The sequence below is a fragment of the Narcine bancroftii genome, chromosome 6 (assembly GCF_036971445.1).
Source record: "Narcine bancroftii isolate sNarBan1 chromosome 6, sNarBan1.hap1, whole genome shotgun sequence".
In the NCBI taxonomy this organism is placed as follows: Eukaryota; Metazoa; Chordata; class Chondrichthyes; order Torpediniformes; family Narcinidae; genus Narcine; species Narcine bancroftii.
The window spans coordinates 202331701-202343841 of NC_091474.1; the positions used below are offsets into that span (position 1 = coordinate 202331701).

General features: G+C 38.4%; 1 protein-coding gene across 1 annotated transcript in view; it reads left to right on the forward strand.

Annotated features, from left to right (window-relative positions):
- Window positions 1–283: 283 nt before the first annotated feature.
- map3k5 (mitogen-activated protein kinase kinase kinase 5) overlaps window positions 284–12141 on the forward strand; it is a 175362-nt gene continuing 163504 nt past the window's right edge. The window contains exon 1 of the mRNA XM_069887224.1: window positions 284–1125. Coding sequence (XP_069743325.1) covers window positions 789–1125 — 337 coding nt within the window. The 5' untranslated portion in view covers window positions 284–788. The remainder of the gene's footprint in view (window positions 1126–12141) is intronic.

A 12141-nucleotide genomic window follows, 5' to 3' on the forward strand; every position in this document is an offset into this window, starting at 1 on the left:
GATTCAGCGCTTTCGCGACCCCCAGAACAGCGCGTGCTGCTCCTCGCAAGTCACCTTGCGAAGAATAACGAACGACGGCTTTATTATTTTTGCTGTTGTTGGAGTCTCGAAGAGGAAACCATTTAACAGCAGCAGCAAAAGGAAAGCACGGAAGACCGATTGAAGGCGGAGCGAAGCCGTGTCCTGTGGGAATGTCGCCGGAACCCAGAGAGGACATTGGTGGTCGAGTTGGAGTTCCAATCGGAGCGACAGGCTCTCCTGTCGATTTCCCTAAATATACCACGTAACAGAACCGGAACCATTTCATAAACCTCTGCAAGGGTTAAAAAGAATAAAACACGTCCAGAAACACGCCTGAAGTATGACGCGAATGTTTAAAAATTCCACCAGAGCACAATTGAGGGCGGCTGAGTTGCAACGTTGCTGCCGCCCGGTCCATTTCCCACGCCCCTGCTCGCCTGCCATCGGCCGGCAGCCAGCTTGGAGGTTGGCCTATTTTGGTCATCGGACGGCCCCGACTTCGAAACCGACTCGCCCCTGCCTGTCAGTGGGGTAGCTCGCACGCAGCCTGAAGCGGAGGAAGCGCTGCACATCCACATCGCTGCGTCGGAGTCCAGCAGTTCGAAGTCGTTGGCTTTTCGGTGGGAGATTAATGCAACGGATTTGCATTCCCGCAAAGTTGCTGAGGAGCAATTGAGCAACGATCCCTCTCGCTCTCCCATGTGGGTCAGAGGGAGGTGGATCGGGAGACCCGCGGTGTGGCTGAAGGCAGCGGCCCCGCTCGCAACATGAGCGCTGACAGGGCGGCGGCCCCGGCGCTTGCTGAAGGAAACGCCGGGAGGCTGCTCTCCCCGAACCCCAGTAGCGTCCCGGCCGGCACTTACTGGCAGGACCAAACGGCGGCCGCCACCTCGCCCGCCTTGGGGCCGGCAGCTCGGCCGAAGAACCGGCCCACCACCGTGGTGTACGTGGTGAACGAGACGCCTCAGCTGCAGTTGGCCGAGAGCTTGGCGCTGCAGTGCTTGAGGGAAGCATGCGAGAGTGTCACCGCCGACCTGCAGACCGTGCCCTTCGAGAAGCTGGACTTCGGAGAGACCGCTGTCTTGGACTATTTTTACAATGCAGGTAAGAGCAGAGGTGGCCACCCTTCCTTCTCAAGCTGTCTCACCAGTCTCTCTGCACGGTCCTGGAAAGGTAAGGGCAGGGTGACCTTTAAACCTGACCGTACTGTTCTCCAATACACTGCTCCGGTCAGCGGGAAGGTAAAACATTTAAAGGACGTTTGCGTTTAAATAGAGGCTTTTGAGTCTGGTGGAGCAGGAAGGAAGCGTGCACAGGCGCCAGCCTGTGGATACACATTGGCCAGAAGAACCTCAGTGAAAGCAGTGGCGTGGACTTGCATCCGAGCGAGAACAAGTTGGGAAGATTCCCTCTGTCTTGCGCTGGGGAGTGAGCTGAGATCTTCCCATTCTAAATCTCTGCAGGGTGTTTGGAACTTGCCGCCTTAAGTTACTGCCCAAGTGGTCGATGGAGCGAAATTTAATTTTGCTAAACTTGAAACTTGCTGCCGGAATGGCTCCGTGTTGCCTACCTGCTGCTGTGATATGTCGAGCCTCTGAGCCAGAGTTTGTTTGAACTTGTTTGGAACAAGAGGCTCGCCTGCCTAAACGATACTAAGAGTTCACTACAATGGACGAAACTTGTTTCTGTGCGGTCATTCGTAGCAGCAGCGAGGGTGACATTGGAGACTGAAACGAGACAGGTGACTCAGAGAGCACCACGATACCCATTCGGCCCAATGTGTCATTAATAGTCGTAAAAAAAACTTCAACCCAGTCACACTTTCTCCTAAATTATACGAGTTTAAAATTACTTCATGGCCTTACTGCTTTAAATTGGGTAACATTGTGTTCCTGCCTTCTGTATGTGTTCTGCAAATTGATTAAAAACCGATCTAACTTTTGGCAATTGATTTTGGTGCACGAAGTTGATATTTGTGGCTTTGACCCAGATTTTAAACACATTTTGTGTATTGATATGCACGTGTGTATCGTCTAAGATCCTTGCAGATACAGAGGCAGCAAAACAGAATTCTGAGTGATTTTTCTGAAAATATCTGAGTGATTAAGGTATATAAGCAGTTGAACTAGTTTTCCTGTTTATTAGTGTTTGTCTGTTTGGCTTTGTTGGGCTAACAACCACACAAGTTTCCTCTCACACACTTGTTTTAGCAAATAGCAACCATGGCAGCGCTATCCTTGATGGTGAATTAGGCTGAACAAGACAAATTTGGAGCTGAAACAGGGGAATCATTAAAAAAAGAATCAAATGCAAGGAAGACCGTCATTTGGCCCATTGTTGGAAAGAAGCCTGCGAGCTTGATATCACTTTCCAACACTTAGTTGTCAGCCTCACAAGTACATGTTTCAAAAACTTTTGAAATGTAATTAGGATTCCACTCTTGGATTCCCCCCCCCCCTCCCCCCCTGTAAATCGTCTGTAATCCTTCTGCCATTTACCTTCTGTTGATGTTCCTGGTCTTGATGTGATGAAAAAAAAATCAAATTTTGCCAACAGGATCAGTTTACAGCTTAAAATATTGTTATTCTGCTGTGTTACTTCACAGTCACCTCTGTTTCAATTTTTCAGACATTGTTTACTATTACCATTGTACATGATTAAAATCAATTCTATTCTGAAACTTGTAGATTAATTTCCCATAATTAGCCCATGCATTTCCTGAGAAGTCCGAAGCAGGCAAGGCTACTGGCACCATCATGACAACCTTCTACAGGAGCTCTATCTAGAGTGTCCTGGCCAGCTGCAGAGAAAAGGATTGGAGGTTAATCCACAGGATTATAAATATGGCAAAGAAGATCACTGGAATCTTCCCACCTTCCTACTCTTCTCTCCCCATTGACAAGATCTACTGGATTCGTTGTCTGAAGAGGGCATGCAAATCATTGAGGGTTCTTTCCACCCAACACACAGTGTCTTTCGGCTGCTCCCATTGGGAAAGAGATGCAGGAATATCAGATCCAGCACCACCATATTGAGAAACAGCTTCTTCCCATGGGCAATGAGAATGCTGAATGACCAAAGGAACTGCTCACATTAACCATCAAAGTGATATCTATCTAGCTATTTATTTATTTATCTAGTTATTATATATTTAAAATAATACTTGTCCTGCATATGTATTGTTTATCAGTATGTGTGTTATGTTTAGATGAGTGGCTGCATATTTTGCACTGAGGACTGGAGAATACTATTGGGTTACACTTGTGCATTCAGATGAAAATAATCTTGAGTTGACTTGATATCCCATAATTAAGAAGTAAATTACAGAATTCTGTAGACACCGTGGTTGAAGTAAAAACACAAAATGCTGGAGAAACTTAGCAGGTCAAAGACTGTCCTTTATGTAGCAAAGGCAAAGATACATAACTGATGTTTCGAGCTTGAGCCCTTCATCAAGGTATGAAAAACAATATCCCATAATTGTGGAGCGGGGAAAGGAGATTGTGGGAGAAAGATGCAAGTGGAACGAGGTTTAGATTACTCCTTTCAATATTTTGAAATAGTCATTTAAAAACTAGCATAAAGCTACCAAGTATGCAAAGACTGCTGTGAAGTAATTTTGTATTTGTCAGTAAATATATTTAAGACAAGGTTGAACAGATTTTTTACATAGTAGGGAAATTAAGGGACATGGTGAAATGGCAGATAGGTGGAGATAAGCCTATCATTAGATTAGCTATGATTTCATTGAGTGGTGGAAGCAGGGTCAGTGGGCCTGATGGCCTACTCCTGTTCCTATTTCTTATGTTCTGGTGTTCTAAAGCTTTGTGTGATATGATTGCCTTATTTCTTATATAATTCAGTTCACTTGTAATTTCATATATTGCAGTATTTGAATACACTGGCCAATTAAAATTCGCTCATCATGTAACATCCAAAATACTTGGACTGGATTTACTCTTTTAATTCTGGTTTGACAGGTGTACTTTTCAGTAGCATCCAATGGAGAACAGCTTGTAATTCTAGGAGAAGCAAGATCTAGAAGGGATATGGAAAAAAAGAATGAGAATTCTGAAATCAGTACAGCTGGAGGGACAGTGTTGAACCTTTACTTTGCACCCAATTCCATTGACTGAAATACCAAAATGCTCAGGATAATTTCCATACCTTTTTCTGGGTCAGATGAATCAATTTAATATCAGATGAGAAGGATTGAATCTACTGATAGTTATAATTTTTCAGACTTAACTTTTTGAGCTACAAGAAAGATTTTTGACAGGGACTAAATGGTCAACAGAAAGAAATGGGGTGGGTGGAAGTTGGAGGGTGGGGGGAGGCAATTTTAAGCAGTCATTATTTTGTCTCCTATCAATTTTCTGCAGAGGCAGGTATCATTAAATGCTCATCTGCACAAAGGTTTGTGTTACTTTCCTCGACCCGTAAAAGGTAAAAAGAAATAGCTTTTTTTTGGAAAATTTTATTTAATCGTGTGCATCATTATAGAAAAAAATGAATAAAACATTAATCAAATATCCATATCTATTGATACAAAAAATACTTTTATATTTTTCTCCCCACCCCCCTCCCACCCAAAAGAAAAGGAAAAAGAAAGAAACACGTACCATTTAATATACAATGATATTAATGTATACAATCATTAATTGTTATTAAAAATTACTAATTAAGAGGAGTGGATAAGATAGATGAGGTGGATGGAAAATTATCTATAAAATCCATATACGGTTTCCAAATACTATAAAAATTTTTAAACTCGATTCCTTAAATTATATGTAGTTTTTTCCAAAGGTATACAATTTTGCATCTCATTATACCATCTACTTAATAACACTTCTCTATCATCTTTCCATGATATCGCTAGACATTTCTTTGCAGTTGCTATTACAATACTTAAAAACTTTTCTTGGTATTTGTCCAATTTCAATTTTGTATCCTTTTCATAGATATCCCCAAGTAAAAATACTCTTGGATCCTTTGGATTCTTTATCTTCATAATTTGTCTTAATAACAAACTCAATTCATTCTAAAACCTTTCCACTTTTTCACAAGACCACACTGAATGCAAAAAAAGTCCCTATTTCTTTCACACGTATTTGAATAATTAGGATTAAATCCATTTAATTTATGTGGAGTAGAATACAATTGATGAAGAAAATTATATTGAACCATTTTATATCTAACATTTACAGTCATATAAATATCATAACATTTCATAAGATAATTTTGATCGAATGATGACCTGAATTTGTATATTTAAATCTTTCTTCCATCTTTGATGTTATATGAATTTTTTTGTAGTTTCCTGTAATTTTATATACATATTAGTAATAAATTTCTTAACAACAGATGTATCTGTTATCATATCTTCGAATTGACTTTGTTTAGGGAGACTCAAATCTGCTCCCTGTCTCTTTTTCAAATACATTTTTAATTGATAATATGCAAAACTTGCACTATTGTGTATATTTATCTTTTAATTGATCAAAAGTTGAGAAAAAAGATCCCCAAAAAATCTTTTATCCTCTGTAAACCTTTACTTTACCAATTGTCAAATAAAGAATTATTCAAAGTTAAAGGAAGAAGTTGATTTTGTTTTAACAACATTTTTGGTAATTGATCATTTTTAATTCCTCTCTCAGTATGAATTCTATTCCATATTTTTAATATGTGTTTCAATACGGAAACATCCTTAGTTCCTTTAAACAACTCCATTTATACAAAATTAATTCCAGAATAGTTTCACCAATTTTATTAATTTCTATTTGAAACCAAGCTGGTTTTTCACCCTGTTGATAACGGGAGGACAAAAACCTCAATTGAGCTGCTTTAAAATTACCTATTTTGCTTGAAAGGTCTTCTGAACAAGGTCGTCTATTATCACCTTTTTTGTTTGCATTAACGATTGATCTATTGGCAGAAGTAATTAGAACAGATAATGAAATGAAAGGATTTAAAGTAGGTAATAAAGAACATAAAATTTATCTATTTGCTGATGATGTTATAGGATATTTAATGAGATCAGAAATATTTTTAAATAAGTTGAATGAGAGATTAAATTAGTATGAGTTAGTAGTGGGTTACAAAGTTAATGTTGATAAAAGTGAAGTAATGCCTATGGTGAATATGGATTACTCTCAATGTAAAAGATTGACAAAATTTAAATGGCAAAATGAAGCAATTAAATCTTTAGGAATTAAAATTAGTAGAAATATAAATAATTTGTTTAAGCTAAATTATTTGTCATTGTTTAAAAAAATTGGAAGAAGATTTGAAAAGATGGAAAGATTTAACAATAACGTTAATAGGATAAGTGAATTGTATTAAAATGAATATTTTTCCAAGAATACAATATTTGTTTCAATCATTGCCCATTCAAGTACCAGAATTTTTTTTCCAAAATTTGAATATAATAATATGTGAATTTCTTTGGAAAGGTAAGATGTCAAGAATTGGTTTAGAAAAATTCATGTGGAAATTTGATCAGGGTGGACTAAGAATACCAAATTGTAACAAGAAATATCGTGACAAGACTCTCATTTTTTAATGAGAGAAAATCAGACTCTCTTACACAGTTGGAGGTGATTCATTATAATTTCCAATTGTAACTATTTTTATAAACATATTAGTACCTTGTTTTCAGGGAACTATTTAGATTTGTGAGTAGTTTTATATACAGTATATATACATTTGCAGTGAAAACTAAATTCTACAACTCTATTATCAATAGTAAAACATGAAAGTCTGCATACCCTATGGTTGAAGTAAAAACACAATGTTGGAGCAACTCAGTAGGTCAGTGTACTTTAGTTACAGAGATAAAGATACATAACCAACGTTTCTGGCTTGAGCCCTTCATCAAGGAAGAGGTGAGGGGGGGGAGCATGGTACCAAAGGCATGATGTAATATTTGGATAAGGTAGGGAGGGAACAGAAGCAAGCAGGGGAAGGAGGGATGGCTTGGTGAATAGCGAGGGAAGAGGGTGGAGAGCTAAAGGAAAGAAGACAAGGGGAAAGGAAAGGGAGGGAAAATGGAGAGTAGGTTAACAGAAACTGAAGAAGTCAATGTTAATGCCACCTGGTTAGAGAGTACCCAGATGGAAAATCAAGGTTGTTCCTCCAATTTATGGGTGGTCTTAGTGGGATAGATTATGAGGTCATGGATAGACATGAACATGGAGTGGGGTGTGGAATTGAAATGGTTGGCCACTGGAAGATCCCTGTCACTGATACAGACAAAGTGAAGATGCTTAGCGAAAAAATCTCCCAGTCTTCGTGCAGTTACTCCAATGTAGAGAAGGCCACAAAGGGTGCATCAGATGCAATGGATGACTCCCTCAGAGAGACAAGTGACGTGTTGCTTCACTTGAAAGGCCTGTTTGGGGCCATGAATTGTGATGAAGGAGGAGGTGTGGGCGCAAGTGTTGCACTTTCTGACACCACAGGGGCAGGGTGGGGGGAGGTGGGTGTGGATTGGTGAGGAGGGATGAGTACCAAGTTGTGTTTTTAAAACTGTGTACTTATTTTTTTGAGATGCATATATCATTTCTACAGTTGCATTGTTAAGCCAAAATTTTCCTATTAATAATTTTGATTTGAATATTTGGTATTGTGAAGTAATACATTTGTTTATTTTTCTATTTAATTCTTATTGTTCAAAGCTTTTGTTTGACATTTTTCTGTGTTTTAATGGAAGGACTGTTTTCAGAAGCAAACACTAAGTAGTTTGAAGGAGAGTGGGAGCTTCAGTAACTCCTTAGTTATGGCATAAATACCAGTGACAATATACCTGCAATCCCCCATAATTTTGGAAAGGTAGCAAATAACACACTGTGGAGTTTAACATGGAAAAAAAAGACAAATAAACCACATTCATTTTCAAGCAAGTTAATGCACAGATGAATATATAAAATAGCAATAGAAAAACAAATTTTTAGAATACTTAGAAATGATGAAATAAAAACATAAAATGCTGGAGAAGCTCAGCAGGTCAAACAGTGTCCTTTATGTAGCAAAGGCAAAAAAAAACTGACGTTTTGGGCTTGAGCCCTTCATTAAAGTAAGAGAAAATGTAGGTTGTTTGTTCAGCTGATGTCTGTGAAACTGCTTCAATGGCAAGGCTGTCTTGACAGTGAGATATATGTTTACTAATCAAACATTTTATTCTTTTTTTTGAATACTTTATGTTCATTTTGTGGACAACATGTTTCAAGAAATAACCATTATTTAAATACATAAATTGAAAAGAAACAAAATCAACGGTACAAGTTGTCCATATCTCCAAACAATCCCATCCCCCTCCCATCTGAACAAAGCCCCAAAATAAAAGAAAGAAAAAAGTAGAATAAAAAAAGGAGAACAGAAAAGCAGGAAAAAGGGAAAGGAGAAGGAACTTTCAGGATCTGGTATCCAATTCAGAGGATCTAATTCCTTTTCTCGCCTAGATCTCAAATAGGAGAAAGAACCGGAACATAGAACTCAGGAACAGAATAAGTGTCCCTAAATATACAGCCCTGTGTTCTGCAAGTACAGCTGCCATACCTGCAAAAACATGCTATACTTCTTCCTTAAATTGTAAGTAATTTTCTCCAGGGGAGCATAACTATGCATTTCTTCATTCCATCGGGCTGTATCCAGAGGGGAATCAGACTCCAAGTAACCACAATGCACTTCCTGGCCACCGCCAATGCAATTTTAAGAAATACTAATTGGTACTTGGATAGGCTCATATTTGGGGTCTTATGTCCACAATATTTCCGAGGAGAAACATTTCTGGACTTTGTGGCAATTGTTTCCCAATAATCTGGTCTAATAAAATTCTTAAATTTTCCCAAAAAGTTTTCACTTTAAGGCATGACCAGGAGGAATGTAAAATGGTCCAGTTTCTTGACCACATCTAAAACATATATCCAATATATTAACATTTAATTTATGTAATTTCTGCAGGGTAAGATGTAACTGATACAAAAAATTGTATTGCACCAATCTATATCTTACATTTATTTTATTGGTCATGAAGTCCTGACATAAATTAGACCAGTTCTTGTCACCATTGAAGTCTGAATCCCATCTTTGTTTCGATATATATAACTCCCGCTTAGGAGTGCCTGACTGAAGTAAGGATTGTAAACTTCCTTGTGCTCCCCTTTCAAATCAGAATCTCCGTTTCACAGCACTCTGGTAACATGATGGTCAGTCCTAATTCATCTCTGAAAAAAGCTCTTAATTGAAAGTAGCAGAAGATTGTGTGGTTAAGAATATTATATTTATTTTTTAACTGTTCAAATGACAGTAGTTGCCCTTGCACATAGCAATCTTCCACATTCCTGATCCCTTTATAGGACCATGTATGCAGAATTTTATTATCCATTTTTAAAAAATATTTTATTTAGGAATTAATCTATTTTGAGTCAACAGCATTTTTGGAGATTTTTTTTCCTTTTGTTCTAATTAAAGTGTTCAATTTGTACAAAATATTCAAAATACGCTTTGTTAAAGGTGCATCTTTTTCAAGTTGTGGTATCTCATTTATATATGAGATCTTCTGCTACTCTCTCCCTGAGTTTGTGCAGTTCATTTTCCACCCATGAAGAGGGTGGAATGTGGGATTTGCAAAACCACCCCCCCCCCCCATATGATATTAAACATTTTATTCTTCATGATCAGACAGTTAAGATGGTATGTATTTTTAGCATTAACAAGACAGGTTTAAAATTTCACTCTCCTGACTGAATGATGATTGATTTGCTTTTGACAGCATTTGAAATCCAAGCTGTTCATCTGATTAGTGTTGACTGTAGTTAATACTTTACACATTCAGTCTGCTTAAACGAAAATCAATAATTTGGCTTTTTGACTTTGACCCACATTACCTGACTATAGTTCATTTGTTACTATAAACCAACAGTGAGAAAAACTACATCTGAAGTTTCTTGATAAACTCCAAGAATTTGGTCTTACAAAGAGTATTCAAACTGTTTAACTTACCGCAGATGCTGTGTGTTTCCACCTATTTTAAATCTCCTTTTTTTTTCATTTAATGTACGTACTGTGCCAATAAAATGCATGACCATTGTTGAGTGAATCAGGATATTGTTATGTGGTCAATTTGTGTGTTGATGTAAACTAGCTTTGGATATCCTTCAAATATCCTTTCAGTCTCACTGAAATCAATTGCTTTCAGTCCAAACAAAATTAATTTTAATATGCACCTCATTTCAAATCCATCCATCACCTTTTCCTTCTTCACCTCTTTAACCTCCTGTTCCTCTCCCCTTTGCCACTCTGAAGCATTTCCTCATGGTCAAGGTTGATTTGTTATTCCAGTTCTGTGAAGTGGCTAAAGCGACCCACACTGGATCCACAGACTCTGCCACAGGTGCACAGGATGGATCTTGATTGGGTGGGTGGGCACAGCACACTTCTCCAGCTTTTTGTGTTTTTACTTAATGTTCTGCATACCCTCTGATGTTTAGCCATAGTCTCCACATATTCGCACTGCAGAGATTTCAGATGCTTCTTCTATATTTTGAGTGGTCAGGTTCCAAGAATTCCCATGAATTGATGTCACATTTTAGTTTCAAGGAGACTGAGAACATCTTTGAAGCTGGATATTTTCTTGCTACAAAATAGTTTGAAGCAGAGGGTTAGTCTTTGGAGTTCAGTGTCAGGGATGTGAATTGTGTGGCTTATCCACCAGAGCTAGTAGAGTTGATCAAAGGGTTTATGCTGGGGGATATTGGCCTGGGAGAGGGTACTGATATTGGTTCATCCATCCTGCCCCTGGATTTCACAAAGAGAGCATTGCTGCTACATCTCTGGGGCTCTGGTGGCTGAAATGTAAGCATTATTACATTGAGTGATTTGCATCCATGTTGGTGCTGAATGTTTGCCTGTGTAGTCCTGTGCAGGTACCTTACCAAAATGCATCTTTAGAACAGCTATAGAGGGTAAACCTGAAATAGATTCCCATGAAGTGAATTGCAAATTGAAAATAAGGTCATACCTTTCCACGTGCAACAGTTCACGATGCCTTTTAGTAATGATATTCATTTCTCATAAACCACAAATCCTGAGAAAAATCTTGGTTATTTCACACTTACAATATTTATCTACTGATTTTTTTTTTAAAGTCTAACACCCACTCATCAATATTGAAAAGTTAATCAAACATACCCAAATTGTGCTTGGTAGGATAGGTGTGAAAGCAGCAGGTTCTGTAAGTGAAACTGCCTCCACTTCCTTTACTTCCTTACCACGCCCTCTGTATTATCAGGTCCAGTCATTAAAGCTGCACTGTGACTACAATGTAAGTCAACAGTCAAGACTTTCATCTCCCCAATTAATTCTTCCACTGTCTCCTTCAACCTCACCTCCTCCACCCCCCTCCACCACCCCCTTTGGTTATATCTGGTTTCTCGTTATACACTGAACTACCATTGTAACCTTCTCATATCCAATTCAATCACTGGTACCTTTTGTCTTCCAAACACTCACTCTACCCAGTATAACTCGGCTTCCTCACCCTGACCCCTTTGCCTCTCTCCCCCATTGTCTGGCATCTGCCAATCTTCTGTCTCTGTCCATCATGCTTTGCCTCTCCTTGGTCCCACCAATCCAACATGGACCCCTGTCCTGCTCCTTCCACCCTGTTCTCTTTACATTGGATTCTCTTCTCCCAGTTTTTGATGAAGGGCTCCATCCCAAATCATAGACCATTCTTTTTCTCCTACCAATGTTGCTTAACCCTCTGAGTTTCTCCAGCAGATTGTGTTAAGCTAAAGTAATTTGGTACTTAGACAATTGAACATTAATAATAAATAAATATAAGATCTGAAAGTTAATCAATGCATGGGAAATTTGTCTAAAGAATGTTTTAAGGATTTCTTGTAGTTTTAAAAGGAGACATGCATTTGATTAATGAAATATCTCGAAGCAAAATTCAAGCCCAATTCATGGATCAGCCAGACCAAGCAGAGGATTTCCTTTCTACTCCACCAATTCCATATTTAATGGATCATCCAATTTAATTTGTAGGGAGATAATGTATATGTGTGAGAATCATAAGGTAGTGATCATGGGAGATTTTAACTTCCCTAACATTGA